General features: G+C 38.4%; 4 protein-coding genes across 7 annotated transcripts; 2 read left to right on the forward strand and 2 right to left on the reverse strand.

The window, feature by feature from the left end:
* Positions 1-1,237: 1,237 nt before the first annotated feature.
* Positions 1,238-5,276, reverse strand: LOC137728897 (uncharacterized). The gene is made up of 13 exons (XM_068467690.1): positions 5,157-5,276; positions 5,009-5,060; positions 4,838-4,927; positions 4,368-4,445; positions 4,186-4,260; positions 3,757-3,809; positions 3,227-3,377; positions 2,996-3,106; positions 2,437-2,563; positions 2,196-2,293; positions 1,924-2,062; positions 1,666-1,718; positions 1,238-1,573 (listed from the first exon to the last, which is right to left on the reverse strand). The coding sequence occupies exons 1-13, from the start codon at positions 5,243-5,245 to the stop codon at positions 1,490-1,492; spliced, it is 1,200 nt and encodes a 399-aa protein (XP_068323791.1). The 5' UTR covers positions 5,246-5,276; the 3' UTR covers positions 1,238-1,489.
* A 660-nt stretch (positions 5,277-5,936) lies between these two features.
* On the reverse strand, positions 5,937-10,813 carry LOC137729324 (receptor-like serine/threonine-protein kinase ALE2). 2 transcript variants are annotated; one of them, XM_068468241.1, is made up of 9 exons: positions 10,338-10,813; positions 10,082-10,165; positions 9,716-9,826; positions 9,536-9,634; positions 8,613-8,981; positions 8,269-8,529; positions 7,784-8,179; positions 7,436-7,676; positions 5,937-7,111 (listed from the first exon to the last, which is right to left on the reverse strand). In XM_068468241.1, the coding sequence occupies exons 1-9, from the start codon at positions 10,402-10,404 to the stop codon at positions 6,397-6,399; spliced, it is 2,343 nt and encodes a 780-aa protein (XP_068324342.1). In that variant the 5' UTR covers positions 10,405-10,813; the 3' UTR covers positions 5,937-6,396. The 2 variants fall into 2 exon arrangements, with proteins under 2 accessions (XP_068324342.1, XP_068324341.1); XM_068468240.1 differs by having other exon boundaries at positions 7,784-8,182.
* A 1,100-nt stretch (positions 10,814-11,913) lies between these two features.
* LOC137728876 (WD repeat-containing protein WDS homolog) lies at positions 11,914-15,541 on the forward strand. 2 transcript variants are annotated; one of them, XM_068467671.1, is made up of 5 exons: positions 11,914-12,565; positions 12,712-13,563; positions 13,692-13,793; positions 14,411-15,046; positions 15,158-15,541. In XM_068467671.1, exons 2-5 carry the CDS (start codon positions 12,847-12,849, stop codon positions 15,341-15,343), a joined length of 1,641 nt encoding a protein of 546 aa, XP_068323772.1. In that variant the 5' UTR covers positions 11,914-12,565; positions 12,712-12,846; the 3' UTR covers positions 15,344-15,541. The 2 variants fall into 2 exon arrangements, with proteins under 2 accessions (XP_068323772.1, XP_068323771.1); XM_068467670.1 differs by having other exon boundaries at positions 11,914-13,563.
* Positions 15,542-16,131: 590 nt separating this feature from the next.
* Positions 16,132-22,963, forward strand: LOC137729274 (uncharacterized). 2 transcript variants are annotated; one of them, XM_068468147.1, is made up of 15 exons: positions 16,132-16,421; positions 17,135-17,296; positions 17,425-17,541; positions 17,628-17,712; positions 18,032-18,140; positions 18,272-18,339; positions 18,445-18,564; positions 18,641-19,701; positions 19,935-20,135; positions 20,228-20,288; positions 20,685-20,798; positions 21,262-21,375; positions 21,485-21,591; positions 21,948-22,025; positions 22,635-22,963. In XM_068468147.1, the coding sequence occupies exons 1-13, from the start codon at positions 16,330-16,332 to the stop codon at positions 21,581-21,583; spliced, it is 2,403 nt and encodes an 800-aa protein (XP_068324248.1). In that variant the 5' UTR covers positions 16,132-16,329; the 3' UTR covers positions 21,584-21,591; positions 21,948-22,025; positions 22,635-22,963. The 2 variants fall into 2 exon arrangements, with proteins under 2 accessions (XP_068324248.1, XP_068324249.1); XM_068468148.1 differs by having other exon boundaries at positions 17,141-17,296.
* Positions 22,964-24,639: the final 1,676 nt, after the last annotated feature.

The following is a 24,639-nucleotide window of genomic DNA, read 5'->3' on the forward strand; positions in this document are numbered from 1 at the left end:
GATGGGCAGCCTCATCAAGATTTCCTGCATGATTTCTTCAGGAAGGAGAATGCTTTCCATTCTTCTTCTACTTCTTTTGCTAATGACGAAGACGTCTGCCGTCGCTCCAAAGCAATTTTGCAATATAATATTTTGCTCTAGTTTTTCTGATACAATGAATCTTATATATAAGGGACGAGGATTCGAACTCGAAATTTCGGTTGTGAATGATCTTAACCAACCGAGTTTTCGATGCAAAAGAGTTGGGAACTCTTTGAGGTATACATAGTAATAAAACTTTCCTGATTTGGCCAGGAATTGAGAATTCTCCCAGAGTCTAATCAAACAAGGACACCAAAAAGAATTGAGTAATTTACTTTTGCTGGAAAAGGAAAAGGTCAAAAATTACATTGAACTTGTTCAAAATTAAAATGGGGCAAATTGCTGCTTCCAAATTTGCTCCTACAACGATGACACGAATCTGAACTCATCTAATTATTACATCGTGTATTCATCATATTTAATTCAAAATATGTTGAATGTTTTCCTTTAAGTTCATGATTAGTATTAAATCAAGTTCATGCATAATTTTAAATCTTGGTTCATGTATGATCACTAGTAAGGGTTAGCCTATTCATGTAAGGTTGTTCCATGTCCACATTATTTAAAACCCCCCTCATGTATGAAAAGGCATTATCAAAAAATTGAGAATTACTTTTTAACTTGGTTTTGTGAAAGAGCATTTTCTTCCTGTCTGTAAATTCTCATCTCTTTTGTGAATTCTTAGAGTGACGACTTGTTTATCTTTGAATGTTCACTTGTGATTTCTCTTTTGATCTCCATTATTGGTGTCAAATTGTTACCAAAGTTTCAGGTGATCCTACGGAGAAGCTCCTAAAGGAAATGGCTTATCCAACGGGTGAGAAGTTCCTAAATAATCTCGATCTTCTTCCAAAGTTTGATCGTTGCCCGGATGGTTCTTGTGAAATTTGTTGTGGTGCATGTCTATACTTTTGTCTATGATGATGGTGAGGACGAATGAGAAGATAAAACCTGTAAGAAGGCTCCAACTACAGACAATGCCTAGAATTCATGTAGACTCAGAAGATAAAGTACACCGTCCGTTACAAAGTTTCAAACTCATTGTCATTGATGTATAGAGTACGTCTAAAAGGGTAACTGAAATCACTTCACGGGCGTCGCACCCGTTCTTGGCCTCTCACCAAAATAATCTCATCGTGGGATTAGAGTTCCAATCTCTGGAAAACAAAGTGTTTCTTTTCACAAACTCTTCATTGTTTTTTAATCTCAAGTACAAGGGATATTTATAAGGCCTTAAACCTAATGAACGCAGGGAAGTAAACTTGTTAAAATACTAAAACACCCATTGATTTAGGAAAGCCACCACTTCTGTTCCGCATCACTCGTGAGAGGAAATAGCTCAGGTTCTAGACTAAATTTCACGTTTTCCAATTAACTTTGCCAACCATGTAGGACTTTCTGGGAAATCTTACGATAAAAATGATGCCAGGCGTGCATCTGTGCGGTGTGGAAGGCCAGTTCGAGCTCCTAAAGCCCTACAGCAGGCACCTGCCTGCAATTGATACAACACCAGGGGAAAAAAAAAGGTCACAAACAAATCTATGTTGCAGCAGCCTACCACATCAAAACACTGCCCCAACTTACCACTTGTGCAGCAAACGGCAGCATTTTCTCTGGTGGCATGTTGGTGCAAATGGCTACAAAACCAACAATCCCATCAGTGAAAAAAGTACATGACATGATAGAGACGACATCTTCGATAAGATAAACTAAAAGATTCTGGCAATGGATGGAGAGAAGAATTTGCATAAAGTAGTAAATTCAACTTTACGAAATCAAACAAGAATATGCGTGTGTGTGTGACTGGGATAGAGAGAAAGCAAGAGAGAGAGAGAGACATACCATAGAGAACTGCTCCAATAAAACTATCTCCAGCACCTGTTGTATCTAAGAGTTCTTCCGGTGGTATTTTCTCAGCTGTTCCCACCAACAACCTCCCACAAACTGTCCCTATTCCGTTGGCTCTCAATTTTGTAACTGGCTGAAAGGATTAAAATAGAAAAACTTGCAAATTAGTAGATCTTAATTTAATACGAAGGACTATACAACAGTTCCAGGCTGATCTATTATAACGTAAAAGGAAACGAGTCTTATTTGAAGTTCAAGTTCCTAACCGATGAAACATGTGTTGGGATAGCTGTGCTATCATCCTTTCTCTGCTTCAGTGATTCCAATAAGCTGTCGACATCCATTTCTTCTATCTGCGGAGTCTCTGCCAGAAACAGAGTTTCAATGAAAACCTGTAAATTTTTTAAATCAGATAAAACAAACTATCTTTACAGAATTCTGAGCCACAGTTTTGTACCCTATGTTTTATATTGATTTCCTCCTTAATAAACACGGGAGAGAACTTACCATCCACACTTCTCTCAAGCATAATGCATCCATCTTCTCCCAATGTCACAATTGCAAATTTGATCTTTGGCAATTTCAAAAGCATTGAAACAAGAGCACTAGAAACAGATGCTGCTTCTGTCCATGCCTGTTCACATAAATGATCTAGCAGCGTTAAGCTTAAGCAACATGATGAAGATATACAATGAATGTAGAGAAAATCTTGTAAGAAATTTTTAAAAAACATAGATTGAAGAAACAATGAACAGCAAAAAAATGTTTCTGAATGGGGTCTAAGTTAACTGTAAAATAAGAGCAACACATTACCATACATCCCAAGTGAAACGTATATCTATAACATGCTTAAGACTAATAAATAATATGGTATAAAAAGAGCAGTGCTCTATAAAACATCTTATTAACCGGAGAGAAGTTTCCTTCACGTGCTATTTTTTTTTGGCTAAAAATTGTTTGGCACCAGACAGAAAGGAAATCAATGTCATATCTCTAGTTTTAGGTGTTTCAAAAGAAAGAAATTGAGCATAAGTTAGTTTCCTTCAAGGAAGAACAGCTGACTTGCCTGTGGAAATTTCGCTGAGCATATGGCATAATCAGCCAAGTTTAGAAGACCATCCAACCCTTCTCTTAGCCGTTCACCTTCAACTAATATAGGTATATTTTTCCGAGCAGCCTGTAAGAATTCAGTTATGCTTGATTTATTCTCTTTAGTTAATGACAAATTTTCTTGGAAATTACCAAATAGTAAACTTGAAAGAAAATTAAATACTAGAAACAAGAAGATAACAGTTACCTCCTGCGCAACAACTAATGAAGTTTCATGTATTCGTCCATCTAAATAAAGAACTCTTGCTCCATCCAACGCAGATGATAAACTTAATTGGGAAAGGTCATCTGGTATCATGGGAGGATATCCTGGAGTATGAATACAGGTGCGGGTTTTCCTGGAAATGACACTCACAGTTAATCAAATTGAGAATGATTATCAAAAACAGCCTTTGAGATGCTACGTAAAGAGAAATTCCATTGCAAAATGTAAGGTCAGTGCCTACATTTTTCAATGGCCCTACTCACAGTTAATACCCTACACCTGGCCCTCCTGGGCAGGGCGAGTGCCTAACACTAGCTACAGTCATATGCATCAGATCAGATTCAAAATGTAGAAAGAAGAAAATAGGTTGCGTTAAGCAATACAGTCAGATTGCCACAAGGTTGTGTGTGCGTGCATGCAAGAACGTGTGTGTGTGTGTGTGTGTGTGTGTGTGTGTGAGAGAGAGAGAGAGAGAGAGAGAGAGCATAACAGATATAAGAGAAGGTCCTAACGTTTCCTTGTCAACAATAATGTAGGTAAATGGTGAATTACCCTCCTTGGAAACCTGAAAATAAGACAGGTTGAGTGAAAAAAAAATTGATAGCAATATTGGATTGCACAGCAGTCAAATCCTATATGTTCAACAGTCGGAATTGATAATCAACCAATTTAGAGAGTTCCCAGAAGCATTCAAGGGAAAAATCAAATTTTGTTAGCTATTTTTTAAATATATTTCTAAATCTACTTTTCAACATTGCAAAGGTGCATAAAGAATTAAGATACAGTAATCGAAAGATACATAACATAACCCAAGAAATAAAAAGGATGGGCTCCAGATTTAAAATACTTACGCAGCAAGCATCATTATTAATATCATAATTGCCTGATAAAACACCGCAGGTGAAACCAAGATCATGAATGACTTTCCTTTTGAAGCTTACCACAACAAAAGAAGTATCGATGCCGTCGTCCTGTAGCCCCTCCAGAATACCCCTGCCTTGGGTATCATTTGCGACCTATAATTTCACATTGCTCAAGACATGTTACAAACTTACAATAATCAAACAACCAATGCTCGGCGAAAACAGTTGAAAATTCAAAGTAAAGGATTCAAATTGAAGACCTTGGAAATCAGCCTGGCATTCAAACCCAAACGAGCTGCGCAAGTCAAGGCATTACCTACATTCCCACCTCCTTGAACCTAAGAAACCAACCAACCATTGGCAACTATTAAACCAAAGCCATAGCACAATTCATGCTGTAATAACACGTATTAACAATAACAATTGGGGGTTGGTATTGGCACAACAGTCATCATGCGCTCCTAAGCATAAATGAAAAATTTTCACGTGTCGAGTGCAAATGAGTTTTTTGGAGTGTCAATAATAATTTAATAACACTAAAGAATAAAGCTTCGGCTAAAGGTGTCCTCTGCCTTTAGGGTGTTGGGTTTCACCCATGTGTCCCGGGTTTGAAACTCCCCCTCCCCTAAAGGCAGAGGACATCAAAGTTCACTAATTCCTTACAAAGCTTTCATCGTAAACAAGCAACCGAGTTACTAAATTTAAATCAAGTTGGGTAAACTCAAGTAACCTTTAAGCTGGTGGATCTGATTTTATCGTCCGGCTTAGGATAAGAGGCCACTGCGGCCAAAAAATCAACGACCACCGTGCCGACGCCGAGCTGCGCATTCACAGTTGGTCAGTATTTATATTATTAACAATCGTAAAAAGTATGATAATTAATTAATGGGGATGAACTTACGACGGTTCGGTTTTCGGGAAGAGGGGGGAGAGAATCGATTGACATTTTGAACCTGAAATCAAAACTTGAAATTAGTGATTAAAAGATGTAGAATTTTTGGTCGGAGGAGAATGGTGCGGTGGTTGGAGCAGAGGAGGGAGAAGGAGACCTGGCAGAGCGAGGTGGGGAGGGAGGGAGGGAGAAGGAGGTTGGTGAGCTGAGAAGAGTGGCGTTGGAAGTTGGGGAGAAAGAAAGCATCGTTCTGTTCTTTCTGATGTCCAAACGGCAAGGCGCGTGGACGGCAATGCGTGTGTTGCGTCAGTATCTGTATGACTGTTGTTAAAGAAAGAGAGTCTTGTTTGGTTCGGTTAGGGTGGTTTGATAGATAATTAAAGGCTGTGCTATCCATATTTTTTTTTTTTTTTTACTTTTCATATATACTTTGTTAATTTTTGTCATTTAATTTTCTTCAATTCATTTGATTTGATGGTTAAAAATTAAAAAAGTGTGTAAAAAGTAAAAAATGATATATGGATATCATACTCCTAATTAAATTAAATATGTTTAACCACATCGCAACTGAACAAGTAAGATCGATGAATGGATTGATTTGGTTGATTTAGGATTAATTTGCGAATTGAACCGATTACGTTGGTAGATATTTGGTCAAATCGTAAACTGAACCGTTAGTATTAGGTTTAGTTGTTCGTTTATTAAGATTGTGAATGTGAATTGAACCGATTGATAAGTATTCGAATTCATTTCCATTGTTTTTAAATTCAAATCCACTTTTAACCTTTAAAAAGTGTAGTTAAGAGTCTTAGAGAACAAATTTTGGAGCTAATAATAGTGCCAAAATGCAAACCTGCTTTAGGTCAACTGGTTACGGCAGTGAATCTGCTCCTTGTGCTTAGTAATTTAGAATATCGTTTTATTCGCTTTATTTAAGATAATGATCTTGTTCATTAGAAGAAAAAAAATGAAAAATACAAACAAATGCTAGGCAGCTTGAAGACTTAACCTCCATATACTTCGTCCGTACAAATTAACAGAAGCTGACAATCATCAGCGGAAAGTGTCAATCTGAATCAGATAAGTTATATCTGGCTACAAGTAGGAGATGAATTTCAGCCCAACAAATACAAACGAGGGTAAAATTGTCAAATCAATAAGCCATTGAACTTACATTCAACTTACACTTCTCCATCCATCTTGAGCTTGTATGCAAATGAATCAAGAATTCCAAAATTAGAACCCATTAGTCCTCTCTCCTCACTTTCTCTCTCATCTTCCAAACATGGAATCGGCAGGATTTTCCAACCCTAATCTACACCGACGGCTTAACTAAAAAGCCGCCTCGGTCCTTTTTGAGCTGTACAAAATTCAAAAAATTAAGTTAACGAACTTGTTCAAACCCAGAAGCCATCGTTCCAAGCACGCTTCTTCGAGACCAGTCCCCCGTGCTCGCTCCTGCTTCCTCTTACTCTGTAGAATGCTGGCTTGCTTCGGACTGTTCTCAATGGCCCTGACCTATTGCCGTGTCTGATTGGTAACGATATCTCATCCCCTACCAAACTTGAAGTTGCAAACGGTCTGTTTTCCATATCTTCAAGTGGTCCAGAACTGTACTCCATTGAGATGAATGAAGAGGCATGACCATAATTCATCCGGGGAGTGAGTCCACCAGCATTCCACCAACTGCTATCAGATGGGGCAAGATCACCTTTAAAGTCAGAGTCCTGGACGGAAGACTCCTTTTGACTATAACAGTCCCCACCAGTCTCATCGTTATCATTGTATAGCAGCTTTAGAGCCTGCACAACTTCACCCATAAAAGGTCTGTGGGTCACCTCAGGGTGAACGCACATGGAAGCAATGGCTGCCACTTTAGCCATGTCGTCAAAGTCATAGGTTCCAGCTAAGGTGGGATCCACCAACTGCTGCAAGCCTTCTCTGCTCGTTAGCAATGGTCGTGCCCATGTTACTAAATTCTCCTGTCCCGGAGAGTGGGACATGTCAACCGGTTTTCTTCCAGAGAGGAGTTCCAGCAGCACAACGCCATAACTATAAACATCGCTCTTGACAAGTAGGTGCCCTGTCATTGCATATTCTGGGGCAACATACCTGTAAAATCCATCATTTTGGTCAAGAGAAGAGTTGAAATGGTGCTCTGACAAAAATCTATTAAAACATTATTTCATCACATAGTCATCAAAGTATACTAGGAATTTTACATATATATGGAAAGGATATAAAATTCTAATTAAATTGCTCCCTAAGTACCGTTAGTCATTCATTAAAGGTTCCCAATCTCTAGTGAACTATGTTGTTAAACCCAAGTGCATTTATCACCACTGTAATAGCTTAAAGAAAATATTGAAAACACAACGCCCTGTAAAAAGCTTTGTGAAATCCTGATATCGTAATAGCTTAAGCAACTATGATTACCCAAAAGTTCCCATGACCCTAGTAGAGATGTGATGACTTCCCTCAGTTGCTTCCCTAGCTAACCCAAAATCTGAAACCTTGGGTGTGAAGTCAGCTTCCAGCAAAACGTTACTAGCCTTAAAATCTCGGTGAATAACACGAGGATTAGAATCTTCGTGAAGATAGGCTAATCCTCTTGCTGCCCCAAGGGCAATCTTCATCCTTGCATCCCAGTCAAGGGGCCCATTTATCTTGTCAATGCCTGAAAAACAATCATAACATACAATTAGTTAGTTGACACACATTGGCAATTCAATTCAGAAGAATAACTTCAAGCCAAAAGAGACCACGGTAGACAAGAAAATATACCGTGCAAGTGAGATTCAACACTTCCATTGCGAACAATCTCATATACCAAACTGCGTGTCCGCCCTTCAATACAAATGCCTATCAACTTCACAAGATTACGGTGATGCAAACGGCTTAGCATCTCAACTTCTGCAATAAATTCACGGTCTCCATTCTGATTCTGATTATCCCTTGTAAGCACTTTGACTGCAACTTCAGTCCCATCTTCCATAATTCCATGGTAAACACGTCCAAATCCCCCTTCTCCCAAAACCCTTTGGGAACTGAACTTATTTGTTGCTTTCTCAAGCTCAGCTAGTGGAAATGTTTTGACAGAGAGAATACTGGTAGCCATGGTGGACATTAGGGACACTGAAGTGGAGCTTGCAATACTACTTGATAAGATAGACCCGATACCTGCTGCAATACACACATATCCAATCACTCAGTCTACAGTCGTTTACCATGGGACTGAATTAAAAATTTATTAAAAGCCACATGTTTACCAGATCTTTTGTGAAGAGAAGGTGTGAATACAGGACCGACTGCGTTAGATGGTCTTCCAACTCTCCTCCCCTTCACAAAGATACAGATAGCCGCAAGCAGAACCACCAGGACTACAAATGCAGACAGAGCAATAATCACAATCGTTCTAATATTCATCCTCTGGTTCTTGCCGCCAAAATCCGCGGTGATAGGGAGACCTCCAGCAATTCCAGCTGGATCATGCCCATTGTAAATCTCATATGGCGGTGAAGAAGGTAGCCCTGATTATAACCCTTTCAATCTCAACCTCAAACAATATTGAAATGATAATCCAACACATTAGCATGAGAATTGAGGGCAGTACCTGGATAACTAATGTATACCACTTCATAGTTTCCAAAAAGTGTCAAATTCAGAGGCACTTTCTTATGCTGAAATCTATCATATGTCAGTATCGCAGTGGTATTATCAAACTTCTCCCCTAGTGGAACCAAGTTAATATCCACCACTGTTCTTCCTTGATTTTGACTATCAGCACTTGCACCCATTATTTTCACTTGACCTTGTGTCAGATACGTGCCTTCAGCAATCTCAATCTCTAGCTCACTCATTACTGGAAAAATAGCATAAGGAGCTATGTCCAGTAAAAGTTGGACTTTCATGGGAAACACGCAACCACAAGGTGAACCAAATGGAGATGTGGTAAGTGGCTCTACACAAATTTGATCACAACCTGCCAGAAGTACCATGATCACAGAAGTAAACTGGTAAGGTACTTGCTAAGAGAAACAATATTCTGAGGTAAACTATCTTGTCATGACCATAGTTAAACTAACAAAACTTTTTTTATTTCCATGAATCCGAGTCCCTTTTCTAGCAGCAGCTGCTAAAAAAGTTGGAAGCAGCACCCCAACCCACAGTTGAAGGTAAAGCTTAGAACTTTTTTTTCCTGGTTGAAAAGATAAGGTGAAGCCTCAAACTCATCTTCCAAAAGATGTAATTAAATAGACCATTACTTTGTCGTCGTATTGAATAAATGGAAGGTCTAAAACATTTAACTATTGCCTGGGTAGAGGAATGGTTTTATAAGGGACTAGAAGATTAGTTGGTCCAGTTATTAGTTCTTGGCCACCCCATTGCGGTCATAATAGAAATTAAACAACTTTTTTGGAAATTCAACAATTTCAACTGAACAGCTACTGATTGTCTGGTTCTTGTACCAGATGAGTAACACCTGACATTGACTGCATGATAATTGATGACAAATCTGAAACCCCATATAATTACCCGGGTCATTTGATGGAGCTGGAGCAACAGCATGGGGTTTCACTATCACATGATGATGACGATAATGGCCACGCTGTGGTGGGTGAGGACTGCTAGGACCTGTAATTGCGAAGTCAACATCAATGCAATGCCAGCGACACTAGAGCATCTAGGTATTCATAGTCTGAAAAGAATACATACCTAGATGAATTGGCGAAGGTGCAGGTGCAAGGATTCCCGTAAAAGGCTTGACCGCCCATGCTTTGGATCGTTTTGATGAAGCAAATGGAAGAACCATCAACATTGACCTTGCTGCAAATGGTAGGACAACCGCATATGTCATCCGCAGATTAAGAAATAAATGCATAGCTGTCAAAAGAAGTGAACTTAACACGGCAAGATGTATAACTAAAACACCGTAGCAGATGCAAGACCAACGCATACGCAGAGTTACGATTGGCAACCTCAAAGAATGATCATTTCACATACAATATTTATGCTAACACACTGTACTGCTTAAGGTGGAGCCTGGCAAATGAATTATGCACAGAATAGTAGCATCCTTACCGCGTTCGACTGAGAAATTTTTCATAGACAACGGTTGGTCTGGCAATTGAGAAGGAGACAAGTAAATATTTAGTGAAAAACCCCCTGAAATAGTATAAAATTCAAAAAAAAAAAAAAAAAAAGCTACGTCAGTTTTCTACATAAACCACAACTTTTCGAGCAAACCTCGAAGATTTAAGCTAAAAAAACCGCATAAACTAAACACTCCAAGCACAATTGGACTGCAATGCACAGTATACAGAGCTGAATATTTTACCTGAGCAGCAGAAAATCAAGCTGAGCAGGAGGAGAACAAACAGCAGAAGCAGAATTGGAGTTCGCATTGTCGAAATACACACAGAACATCGTCAAAAGCAGCCGCCTTGGAGCTCGAGAGAGTGACCGGAGAAGTGTAGCCCGAGGCTTCTAGGTTTCCGGCGAGGTTCTCCATCGCATTGAGATAGGGATTGCATGGTTTAAGCTACAAAAAAACAGTGGAAAGAGTGGCGGTGACTAAACCTAGGAGAGAGAATGAGAGGCGGAAACTGGGGGAGTGAGTAGGGGTTGTAGATCCATGAAAGGCGGTGGAAAGATCTAGAAGGAGAGAGAGGCGGAGGCGGAGGTGTAGAGAGAGAATGTGGGTGTTTTAGAGAGAGAAAATGAAGAGAGAGAGAGGAGGAAGGAGGAGGCAGGTTGAGGGAGACGGTGGGATGGAGGTGGGGGAGAATTTATTGCTTCTCTCTGAGTCTGGCGTGCGTGCGTACGGCTCCAGCAATACCGGCTTGGCAAAATTGAATGATGGCCGTCTGATCCACGCGCCAAATTGCGTGAATGAGTGCATGTGTTCGGGAAGGGGCCTACCTGACGAAACGCAAGTTACGTGGCCGTTTCACCTGATTTCTGTTTTAAAGATTTGGATTTTGTTTTATTTGATTGAACTTTTTTTTTTTTTTTTTTTTTTTTTTTTTTTTTTTTTTTTTTTTTTTTAAAGATTTGGATTTTGTTTTATTTGATTGAACTTTTTTTTTTGGTTAAAAAAAAAAAGTTCAATCAAATAAAACGGCCACGTAAAAATAGAATTAGTAGTTAAACAATTGGATTTAGAAACTATTTTGGTCAGTGGTTCGCATCTTACCTAACATAGAAATAATTTATATATATTTCTTATTCGTCCATTGAAACATATATAACGTAATTATTATGTGGATAGTCTGATATGTAATAATCGTTTATGTTTGAGTTATCATAGTTGATAATAGCTCATTATGATGTGATGGTTGTAATAGATGAGTCCATATAATCTCACATTCATCGGTAATAAATAAAGTAATTGAAAAGTTAAAATCGCATAACAATATCAAGTATAACTAAGTTTGATTTGGCACACCGTTTGACTAAGTTTGGTTTGGCACACCATTTAGTTAAGTTTGGTTTGTCAATTAGTAATTATCAAGATTGGGTTGAGGATCATCGTGATATCATTAAGGGTGTCCTCATTTAAAATTGTAGTTGATTTGAAGTCCAATAAAGCTATCACATTTATTTTAAAAAATATATATAACTAAAATAATATTTAAAAATAAATATAACTAAAATAGCATTTGTTTAAGCTCAGTATTTTTTTCAAGTTCTAAACTTTATTTTTTTCATAGGTCATGCATACTATATTACATTTTTTTAGATCATAAGCATTTTAATTTTTTTTACACAACGATATATTCTTTTGATAATATAAATAAATATTTTGATTTAGTCAAAACTCTATAAACGACGTGCCGTTTAATCTCGTTGGGATAAACCAGAAGATAAACTGGGACCTAGTCTTTCCCTCAAAACGAAGCAAACGATGTGAAACTCTGTGAACCTCTCCCATTGACTGCCACTTTGCTGCTTCCCAAAATTCCAACCCACCCTCACAAATTTACCACTTGTTTCCAATTTTTCCCCACGAATCCAATCTAATCTTCCCAACCGCCAAAAATTCCTATTGGTTTTCGAATTATCGTTCTTTCTTCCTCTTCGAGCTCCATGCTCTTCTGGGTTCGTTGGATTCTTCTGAATGGCCATGGCAGTTTTCGGCGTATCGGGCTCTAGGGTTATTTTCTCCGAGATCGGAGCTGTTCTGGGTTCGTTTTAATTTTGCCAGTTTTATCTGAATTTGTTTTTAATTGCCATTTGAAGGTTTTTGGGAATTGAGGGATTTTAGGTGGATACTATTTTGGGGTTGGTTTCTGTGTTTTTGGGCTTATGGGTTAGGATGGTAAAGCTGGCAGCTTCATTTGAGGTACAAGTGCTTTTCGCGTAAGGACTTCTGGGCATTGAGAAATGAGAATTGAGCTCTTCTGTTGTGCTGGTACGTTTTCGTTTGAGCTTTTGTTTGGCAGTAAATTTTGTTGTTTGAATTCAGAATTGGAAGTAGGGTTCTAGGGAGCTTCTCTGCAGAGTATGAGTGCTTTCTCAATGAGGATTTTTGGGCATTGAGATTTGAGAGCTTCCCTTGACTTGGTACGCTTTAAACTTTGTTCGGTTTTGCTGCTTTCGTTTTTTGAATACAAAACTGGAGGTTTAGGGTTTTAGGGAGCTTCTTTGCAGAGTGAAGGGTTATAAAGTTGATTTTCTTAGGTTTGGGGTATTTGGGTATTTGGTTACAGAGATATAAAGTAGAATTCTTTTCAAGAGTGGTCATTCGGAAGCCTCCTTTACTGGAAATTCGAGATAGGAGGTGTGAAATTTGGCAATTGGCAGAATGTTTGCTTTCTCTTCTGATTTCATGGCTGGTGGACGGAATGGGGATCGTTGACTGTAAAAGGCTAGGAAGTTCATCAAACCATCAAAGGATTTGCCAAACTCCGTTGCTGATGGAGGGTTCGCCTAGGCTTGGCTCAAAAGGCCTAGTTAAGAAACATGAGTTTGTAAGGATATTAATTCAATGCCTGCTTTCAATTGGCTATGAGAAGTCTGCTTCATGCTTGGAGTTGGAGTCTGGCATTTCGTGCAAATCCGATGATTTTCAAATGCTGGAATCACAGATATCAAGCGGGAATTGGGATGGTTGTGTTGATACACTTAATACCGCTCAGGATTTGACAGATGAGACCAGAGCTGCTGCTTTGTTTCTTGTTCTCAAACAATGTCTTTTGGAGTATTTGAGTTGCGGGGATGACAAATTGGCTTTGGCCATTTTGCAGAAAGAGGTGTCAGCATTACGTGTAGACAGAAGTAAGGTTCACAACCTTGCTCGGATCATCCTTTCCTCAAAGGAAATGGAGCAGAGCAAGACAGATGATATTGCTGTTTGTGAGTTGCGAAAAGAACTACTGCAGGAATTGGAAAAATTGCTTCCTCCACCGATCACGCTGCCTGAGAACAGGTTGGAACATCTGGTTGAAACCGCTGTTTTGTCCCAGATTGATTCATGTCTGTATCACAATTTGTCGGATGCTGTTTCACTTTATGCTGACCATTTATGTGGTAGGGACCAGATCCCTACTGAAACTGTTCAGGTGTGATTTGCCAGTAATATTGCTTATGTTTCGAAAATTGAAGTTATGAGGGTTTTACTTTTGTTTGCTCAGATGTTCTTCTATTGGAGGACTGACACACGCATGAACACTTGTTTTCCCTGGTGCAGATTTTGACTGAGCATAAGAATGAAGTGTGGTTTGTACAATTTTCTAATAACGGGAAGTATTTGGCCTCTTCGTCAAGTGATTGCACGGCCATCATATGGAAGGTACCATAGAATTATATCCGTATAAGTTTTTATTCAACTTATTGAATATTGCTTTGATGCTAAAGTTTCAATGATGATTAATATATTAAAGCCACGATATTTTACTTATTTGGTGGAAGTGTGGTCTTCATGCATAAAAAATTGTGGATAAGTAGAAAAGGGAACGAGAGAATCTTTTGAGATCATGGAAAATCCTGCTTTTATCTCAAAATTTATAAGGAAAGAAAAATAGTTTATTCTGTTTTAGTAAGAGGTGTGTAGGAAGGAATCTGTTTTTAAGCTACGTCAATATAACACATTGTGTCACGTGGAGGAATGCATGATCCAAAGAGGTGTATGTTTAATCATTAAATTTTGGTAATGCAGTAAAAGCATTTGTATTGTTCCCAGATGTATTATGGCAATGTTAATATGGTTTCAATCATGCAAAACAGATATAATTGCTATACAGGATCCTAACTTTTATGATTGTTACTTTAAATAGGACTTTTGTGTTTGGATGAACTGAATGCTTAAAAAGTGTGTGCAAAAAATGACAAAATAAGATACTAACTGGAATAACTGGAAGATGCCAAGGTGCTAGGATTTCTGACGTTAATTCTGCCATTCTGGGCCAGGTTTTGGAGGACGGTAGGGTGACATTAAATCATACCCTGCGAAGTCACCACAAACCGGTATCCTTTCTAGCATGGAGCCCTGATGACTCAAAGTTGCTTACATGTGGAAATGTTGAAGTACTTAAGCTATGGGATGTGGAAACAGGTACATGCAAGCATACATTTGGGGATCCTGGCTTCATTGTCAGCTCATGTGCTTGGTTTCCCGACTCAAGGCGACTTGTGTGTGGCAGTTCCGACCCTGAAAAGGGCATCTACATGTGGGATTGCGATGGCAATGAGTTAAAAGCATGGAGAGGGATGAGGATGCCCAAGATTTTAGATCTTGCTGTGACACCGAATGGGGAAAATCTTATCAGCATTTTCTCTGATAAAGAAATTCATATTTTAAATGTGGGAACAAATGCTGAACGCGTCATCTCAGTAGACCATGCTATCACATCCCTTTCAATTTCTGGGGACAGTAAGTTCTTTATTGTCAACCTAAATAGCCAGGAGATTCATATGTGGGATGTTGCCGGGGAGTGGGAAAAGCCACTGAAGTATATGGGCCACAAGCAGAGCAAGTATGTGATACGCTCCTGCTTCGGTGGATTGAACAGCACATTTATTGCCAGCGGTAGTGAGAATTCACAGGTATGCTTCCCGAATTTGTGAATTTGCCTAGAGTTCTGCAGATATACAAATCGTTCTTGTACCAATGAACCAAACGGAACCTCACAAAGTTCAAATCATTATCTTGTCTAGGTATACATTTGGAACCGAAGAAACTCTAGGCCGATAGAGGTTTTGCGTGGGCATTCAATGACCGTGAACTGTGTGAGTTGGAATCATAAGAGACCGCAGATGCTGGCTACAGCAAGCGACGATCATACCATCCGCATATGGGGGTCTAGCCGACCTAATAAGATTCAACCTCAGAAGCTCAGTTGAAAATATCACATCTCCAGTTTTACATCCCGTCGCCTTCTGTATATATAGCCCTTGTTATTTTCAAGCTCCTATTCATCAATGAGTTTTGTGAATATGTTTTTTGAAAATTTTGGTGTCGATTTCCATTTTTAGATCCTTAATTTTAGTCTCCATGAACATAATGTTGGAAGTAAATTGGAAACGTGTTGTGCTATCAAATATCTGTTAGCTTTGCTTTTCTTTTGTTTTTCCATCAACGGAGACGAGAGATTTGAATTTCGCTAAATTAAGAACTGGTGACGTTCGGTGGTACGAACCGAACTTTTGCCGTGCCACCCAAGTCTACTGTACCCAGTGATAGGGGCATTGTTGAGATCCTAAAACCTGTTTCCTATTTCCGGTTTGCTGCGTTTCTCTCACAACCCAAAAGCAAGGAACCAAGAAAACACTCCAAAACCGAAATAAACGCTAGGAGGCCGGTTGAGAAGAACCCCAATCAATTACTGTGGTAGTATTTCAAATCAATTAGATATTTTTGTAATTTTAGTATCAGAAAGTTAATATGTAAGAGTTAGACGATATGTAATGAATGGCCACAATTTATTCGTGACCTGAAAGGGAAAAAATGACATAACGTTTAGATTTAAAATTTTCAAAATGTTTAACGCTGACGTGACTCAATACGAACCCTTGACGTGGTTCAATACGAACCGTCGAGAAATTCAGATGGACGGTTGGAATTAGGAAGTAGAAAGTAAGGGGGGTGGGAATCAGAAGCGCATTTTGGTAAAAACGCAGCGCGACTGCTCATTTGGCCTTTTGTAAAATCGACGAAGGAAGTACATAGGAAAGAGAGAGGAACGGACTCTTCTTCTTCCCGCATCAGAGAGAGCGAGAGAGCCTCGATTTTCTCTCCCCAATTTTCTCTCTCCTCGGATTCAGATTTCACAGAATTCTCCTCAAAATTCAAATTCCGAAATTGGGGTCGCAAGTTCGGCGAAATTTCCATGAAGTCCGATCTTACGATGGCAGGACCTTCGCGGCCGTTGGATCAGACTCCGATTTCTCCCCCTCCGTTCTCCGAGCATCTTCGCTGCAGGTCAGAATTCGAATCCCTCAATCGTCCCTGAATTGCGTTAGGGTTTTGTTTGTTTGCTGTAATTCGATCCGTATGCATCTGCGATTTTGGATTTGGCTAAATTTGATTCTTGCAAGTGTTGAATTTGAGTTATATTATTGTAATTAGGAATCTCCAATCCGATAATCGTCGTGTTTAGTTTAAGTTGGATATTTTAATTCAGTTTTTGTATTTTCGTTTAATTTGAAATTATCCTGTCTTAGTGGTTAGTTGCACTTTATAGATTTCAAGTTCAATGTAGCTTTCCAATTCTGTTGGTGTGCGGAATGCTTGTTAGAATTATGATATAGTCTCGAGTACATAGGACGGTTCGGTGTTAATGATCGAAAGTACAGAGGGCATAAGAATGGATCAGCACCGATGGACATGGACCGGTTATACGCTTTAGAAGTGAAATGATTGTATAGCTATGGCTCTGGAATTGGGAAAATACTGCAAGGCTGCAGTTTGTGATGTTGATTTAAAACGATAGGTTTGGGTTTGACTACTTAGTGTGAATTGTTGGTATTATATATTATTAAAAGATCGACCATAAATAGAGAGATTTTTGTAATTTTTTGAAATAATAATTTTTCCTTGATTATTTCAAACGTTTCATTTCCTAAATACTGAAAGTTTACATGTGAATTAACATCATAATACTCCTAAACAAGTGAACTTTTTAATTTTTTCAGTGGCAGAAATGTGGTTGGCTTGCTAGCACGAAGGGAGATTTCACCTAGAGCAAAACATGTGCCCAGAAGGGGCTGGGGAGAAACTTCTAAAAGGAAAGCTAGTTCCTCTTATGGGCCTAAGGGTGAAGCAACAAGAGATGCAAAACGTGGCCTTCTCTCATGGTACCAACCGTTCTCTTTTTTAACTTTTTTCAAGCAGGTTTGGGTGTGACACTTTTTGTACCTTCTATATGAGGTTATCAAAGATGCCATGCAGTACTTATTGAATCTTTATTTCATTGATCTTTCAGGGTTGAAGCAGAGTCACTGCGGCACTTGTCAGCCAAGTATTGTGATTTAGTGCCTCCTCCAAGGTCAACTATTGCAGCAGCATTCAGCCCCGATGGAAGAAAACTTGCTTCTACACAGTAAGTTATCTCATTTTGTTCACTTATTTAGATTTGAATACTTATTTCTGATCTTGACTCTATTTCAAATCTTTTCATGCTTGCAGTGGTGACCACACTGTAAAGATAATTGATTGCCAAACTGGCAGATGCGTAAAGGTTTTGAGCGGCCATAGAAGGACACCTTGGGTGGTACGTATGGCTTGTGCAATTGCATATCTATTTATTCTTCATTTGCTTCCTAATATTTGCATCTTTCTCTTTGAACTTCTTAGCCAAAAGTGAAATCTATGTAAATAGAAGTCTGCTGAAAAACCAGATACAAATTAAATAATCTTATCCCATTTGTTTGAAATATTATATATCAATTAGCTGGTCCAAAATGTTTAATTAATTAATTAATGGCTGCGGTAGTTGCTTCTGGGGCATGTGTTTTTCGGTACTGCCAAAATCCAACCACCAAATTGTGATTATTATTTTGACGTGGAAGTAACTAATGGCATTCTTACAGGTTAGGTTTCATCCTCTGAATCCAGAAATAATTGCTAGTGGAAGTTTAGATCATGAAGTTCGCTTATGGGATTTAAACACATCAGAGTGTATCGGCTCACGTGATTTCTGTAATTTCTGAAACTTCAGTGTCTTACAAATTTAGTAGTGCAGCATTTTTTTTTTTTTTTTTTTTTTTGACACATTGTATTTTTCCTAGAATTCTGACATAGTTCATATCCCTTTATGAATCTCTTCCCAGATCGACCTATTGCATCTATTGCTTTTCATGCCAAAGGGGAACTCCTAGCTGTTGCATCAGGACACAAGGTGTTGATTTTTTATGACAGTTCTTTGTTATATCATCGAAGTCCTTGATGATTAGTAATGGGTATATATGTTTTGATAACACTGACATAGAAAATATGGTTTCAGTTGTTTATATGGAAATACAATGGGGAACCTTCTTCTCCAGCCATGGTATTGAAAACATGGCGTTCCCTTCGAGCAGTGCATTTTCACCCCCAAGCTGCTCCATTCCTCTTAACTGCTGAGGTAATTTTCCAAAGGGTATTTAAATGATTATTCATTCCTGATATCGTATAGGTTACATTATTGAACTGATATGCAGGTCAATGATCTTGACTCTTCAGATTCTTCAATGTCTCGAGCGACATCTCCCGGCTATGTGCATTATCCATCTCCTGCTGTTTTTGTGGCAAACACTGATTCTAGTGAACGTCTTAGTTTGGCTACTGAATTACCACTTATGTCCTTGCCTTTTGTCTTCCTGCCGCCATGTGTAGATGATCCAAGAATAGTAAAGCAGCCTGAAAACGGGCCTGCTGGATCAAATAGCATGCAAGTCACCTCTGCATCAATGCAGTTTCAAGCAGATGCAAATGCAGCAGAGCAGGATGCCACCACAATTTCTCCAATGGAGACATTTCCATCAGCTCCAACTGTTTCCAATCTCAATGCTGAAGGCAATGCAGATAATTCTTTCCTTAATGGAACCAGAAGTGGTATTTGTAACCGCACAGGAGATGCAATGGAGACTGATGAGATGCCGGCTGTAGGGGGAAGCCAGCATGGAAACTTGACTAATTTTAATTCTGCGAATAATAGAGTTGAAAATACTTCAAATCATCCTGGTTTTATTGAATCTGGGCAACCTTATAGGACGTTTCCGTATAGAGATCCTGCATTCTGGGAGCTACCTTTTCTCCAAGGGTGGTTAACAGGTCAAAGCCAAGCTAGTTTTCCCTCAATGCTTCCTCTTAATCGTGGTGGGCTTGACAATTTAGTTCAATCTATGGGTTCTTCTAGTTTGGTGTCGCATCTGTCTGCTCATAATGTGGCGGATGTGGCAGCTTCTTTAGCATTGCCAGGAAGCAGCAGTGTAACTGGGCTTTCTGGAAGATCTGGTTTGCAGCATTATCCACACTTCCGCTTCTCCGGACCAGAATCAGGGGATAGTACTTCCTTAAATACACAACCCGATGAGAATGATGCTCAGCCCATTATTAGTAGAATCCAGTCTGATATTGATACATTAATGGCTGCAGCAGCAGCTGCAGAATTACCATGCACTGTAAAACTAAGAGTATGGTTGCATGATATAAAAAATCCTTCTGCTATGCTGAATGATGAAAGATGTCGTCTAACCGTTCCCCATGCTGTTCTTTGCAGGTATGTGAACATCTTTGATATTCCATTTTTTAGTTTTCTTTTTCCAGCTTTCTCTTTGTGATCTTCTTCATTCTTCTACATGGCTCAATATTTGATTGCAAATTTACAATATCTTCTAGCACTCACATCTATATTGAAAACAGTTGTAATCAGATGCATTTTATGGATTTTTTGTGCTTAGCTTGTACTTATGTTTATGTTACAACTTCTGTGTGTTGCATATGCTTTTGCAGTGAAATGGGTGCTCATTTCTCCCCTTGTGGGAGATTTTTAGCTGCCTGTGTTGCATGCATGCTTCCTCATACGGAAGCTGACCCTGGACTACAAAGTCTAGTTCGTCAGGATTCTGGAATGGCAACATCCCCGACTCGCCACCCAATCTCAGCGCACCAAGTTATGTATGAGCTTCGCATATATTCACTTGAGGAAGCCACGTAAACTTCTAATCCTTTCGTCAACTTTCTTATTTCCTTTATTCTTTTATCAACATCTTATATATTATGAGTTATTCAACTTTCTCGTGCAGTTTTGGTTCAATACTTGTGTCTCGGGCTATTAGAGCGGCACATTGTTTGACTTCAATCCAAGTTAGTTTCATGGAAAATTTGACTGCTATTTGCTTTTGTTTCGATTTATTCACTGGTGCCTTGTATCATGCTTTCATTACCTTGGACTCATTTTCTAACAGATTTGGATCCTTGACCTCTTGTTCTATGAATGATAAGGTCGAAACTCATGGTTAATAATTATGCAGGTTTAAGTTGGATAATGACTTTCTTTTTTGTTTAATCTTATATGTCTATTTCTGGAAGCTGTTTAGCCTACCGTCTATTGTCATTTGCCACTGACAATAAACTGTATATGTTCCTGTTGCTTTGGTACTTATGGTTGATTTAGTGTAAATTCCAACTACTGATACTTTTGCTTTCGATGTGGAAAGGATATTTTGAGTTGAGCCTTTGTGTTTTATGTTGTGCCTGCAGTTCTCCCCCACGTCTGAGCACATATTATTGGCTTATGGTCGACGCCATGGTTCTCTTCTTAAAAGTATTGTCATTGATGGGGATACAACCTTACCTATTTACACTGTTCTTGAGGTGAGCGTCCAGCGTCTTCCCTCTTGTTCTGTAACTGAGTAGATATTATTTTATCTCACTTTCTGCTTGATGTTTGTTCTTTGGGAAAGTATTAGTTGGCAAAAAGTACTATTCGTTGACATATGCTTTCTTTTTGTAGACATATAAGTTAGAAAGTGTAAAATGCTGGATAGTTTTCATTCAAGGAATGTGATAGTATGCCTACTTGGTGATCTTGCGAAGGCACAATGGTTGAACTTGTTTTTCAATGTTTATGACAGAGTGATGAATAAAAATTCAAAACCGAGTGAACTTTTTCTCTTTTTACCTTTTTCTTTAATTGGAAAACGAAAAGCGCTACAGATATATTTCTGCTTAATATTTTAACATGTCAGCACTGTCTCAGTTGGCATGTTGTTTACTATTGTTCCTAAAGTTTTACTTTGTCGCACTCTTAATTACCATCATTTCTTTTTTTATACAGGTTTACAGAGTTTCAGATATGGAACTTGTGAGAGTGCTTCCCAGTGCAGAGGATGAGGTTAATGTTGCTTGCTTTCATCCCTTTGCTGGTGGAGGTCTGGTTTATGGGACCAAGGTGTGCTTCTGACGTTTCAGAAATCTGGCAATGACCAATCTACTGCTCTTTTGTTCTTTTCTAGAAGTTTTGTTTGACATTTACAATACTAATTTTCTATGAATTGCAGGAAGGGAAGCTTAGGGTACTCCAGTTTGATGGTACTCATGATGAAAATTCCGTTGGACCAAAATACTTTACAGAGGAAAATACAGCTGTTGCAGTATAGTCAGCAAGGTTGTAGCATATTCTTCCTTTCATGTTTCTTCATGAGTTTTCCTTGTGTCATTATAAGGGGTCAATAAAGTCATAAGGTGGGGTGCCGGGTTTGGCAGGTGATAATGTTACCATTTGAAGATCTTTACATTCGGTACACAATTAAAGTTGGTGTGTATGTGTTGATTGAAAAAATATAATGTTTGTTGTCAACTGTTGTGTTCTTATATGCCCATACCACCTATTTGACTCGATTATTCATTGCATGCAATCTATTGGAACTTCACTTTGACATCTCTCTCTCTCTCTCTCTCTCTCTCTCAGAAACCGTTCCAAAATTTAATCTCACTAGAATTGAATTCCTCTTCTTTGTTCAGATATTGAGGGAAATGGTTCAGAGAATTGCTTGCTGAGCATACATTATAAACTCCAAAAGCCTAGCCTTTTTCCTTCAGGTAGATGTATTTTCCTATAAATTCAGTATTTGCATGCTTACCCTTATAATAATTTGCGAACTTGGCTTGGATTTTTATTGGCTTTTGTTTCCTTTTGTTTATTTTTGGAGGGTGGGGGGAGGGGAGGTGTTATTGGTATCATAAATTGAGGATTATTTATGTAGTTATTTATTTATTTTGACTTTAATAGTTCTGGAGATGGTTTTGGATCGTATCAATTGGTTAAAAATTTGATGCGTATTTGACTATTTGTGTTTGTTGGCTTCAATCTAATCCATTAGGGTTTCGAGTACTGGTGTTTGGTTTTTGTTTGAGGTTTGTGGCTTTGGATGGAAGTTTCCATAAAATCGTATCATCTGTATGTGATTGCTCTATAATTTCCATGTCTAGTAATTCGGAACATGCTAAGTTATAAAAGCTAGACTAGAACGTGTAGCATCTCTTTTTCACCTCCCCTGCTTTGAGTCCTGTAAATTTACTCTGCAGACGATACAAAATGCATTTTACCGAGACTGTTGCAATCCAGATTTTACGAGCAGCGTGTATTTTCGTATTTTGGGAGTAATCGTCCGCCTTACATCTTTTGTTTGAATGGTGTTTTGGTTGCAGGATCCATGACAACGTAGATATTGGGAAAGCAAATCCATAAAACAGCTTCTGCAGTTGGAGCCACATAGTTCTAACCCTATGCGTGCTTCTCTCAAACCACAGTTCTAATCAGCAGGGGAAGCTGGCGTCGGGGGTCCTGAAAGATTGCACAACCAGCTTCATTGAGGTGGATGGCGGAGTTTACGCATTTACGGGTGACGACAAAGTGAGATTGACGTTTCGTGCTTGTACATAAACCCTTGTTTGGTCAATTAACAGACCGTTCGAAGTCGACTTTGTATTCATGTAACACTATCTGATTGTGAAGTGCAATTTTGATATGGAGACTGCTTCTCTGTGTCTAGAATTCCAAAGAAAAAAAATCCAAAAATCTTTTGTCCAGCTTTTGCGTCAACAGCTAATTATACTAAACAAGCTCACATTGTAGTAGCACAAATCAGCATCATATCCAAACAAACGTTTTGGGCTATTGGACTTGTACCATCATTTTACCAAAATACGAAACCCTAATACAGGGACGAAGCTAGAAATTTAACTAAGAGGGGGCACCTTGAAAAATTTGGACAAATAAAGCTAGTTCTTTTACAAATGTTGAAAAAATTAATTACAAAATGCCTAATTTTATTACTCTATTGTCTAATTTTGTCTTTAATTGTTGACAATCTAATGCTCATTTGTACTAATTAACCAAATGCATGCAATTCAACAAGGTTTAGACATTAGTGCATGAGAAAAATATACAAGACTGATGAGCATTTAAAAACTAAAAGAGGATTTTCACTATTTTAATATGATTAATTGAATAATCTGCAAAGCAAAAAAAATGAGAATGATTAATTGAAATAATTCGTAATGGTAAAAAAAAGGTATGGGAGGGGGCATGTGCCCCCACTGGGCCTTACCTCCCTCTGTCCATGCCCTGATACTTCCCAACACAAAACATTTCCCCTATCACTAGATATTAGGGTATGCTTTCTTGCTAGGTAGCCGAATATGTTAGGTTGTCAGATTGTTAATTGAAGCCATAACGTTTTTGCATTGATCTGACAATCTAACATGTTATTAAATTAGGGTGTTTCTCTCTTGCTAAATGGTTTGAGACATTGTATTGACAAAATGTAGATCAAGGTTGTTAATTGCGGTCACATACAAATAATAATCTTAACCAATTTTCATTTTGATAATTCATTCATATATTGTGTCGAAATTAATAAATTAAACTTTTTTAGGGTAAATTGTTCAGAAATAAATGGTAGTCTTTATTGTTAGGGGAATTTGCACATATACTACTTAGACTTTTGCTGGTGTGCGATACTACTTGAACTTTTAAATTTTATTATTTACAACCCCAACTTTATATTATATAGCAATGTACCACCTACAACTACAAATTTTGATCGAGTCGCATTTGATTCACGACTTCTGAAACTCCGCTATACTCCAAAAATTTGGAAGCAATGAGAGGGGTGGTTGATGTGGTTAAGTTGAAGGGTGTGGGGTGGGAAACTGGTGGGGGAGATTAGAAGGGGGCCTACGCGTAGGAGCTACTACCATTATTAGGTTTTTTTTTTTTTTTTTCTCTCTAATTTTTGTTTTCAAAATTAAGAAAATAAACTAAATTGTGTCCAAGTGGTGCACACGTTAGGTCCACGTAAACATTAGATGTAGCGACTGTGTTGCCCATACCATCAGTTAACAGAAATTTTAAAACAAGTGATACGTTGTAACATAATGCAAAGTCTAGGTTGTAAATAAAAAATCAAGTGGTAAATACGCACACTACCAAAATTCCAAGTGACATTGCGTAAAGGGTGGTGCTATCAACAAATTTATTTTTATCTCTCACACACTCCTCTCAATTTTTGGCTGTCATATGAAAGAAATGGAAAAAATTAACAAAGATGTGTTCAAAATAAAAAAACAGGTGTGTAAATAGCACTACCTTGTGCAAATACCTGTCTGGGGTAAATTACATTTTATTTTACCTTCTTATGTCTGAGTGAAG

The sequence above is a fragment of the Pyrus communis genome, chromosome 3 (genome assembly GCF_963583255.1).
Source record: "Pyrus communis chromosome 3, drPyrComm1.1, whole genome shotgun sequence".
Lineage (NCBI taxonomy): Eukaryota > Viridiplantae > Streptophyta > Magnoliopsida > Rosales > Rosaceae > Pyrus > Pyrus communis.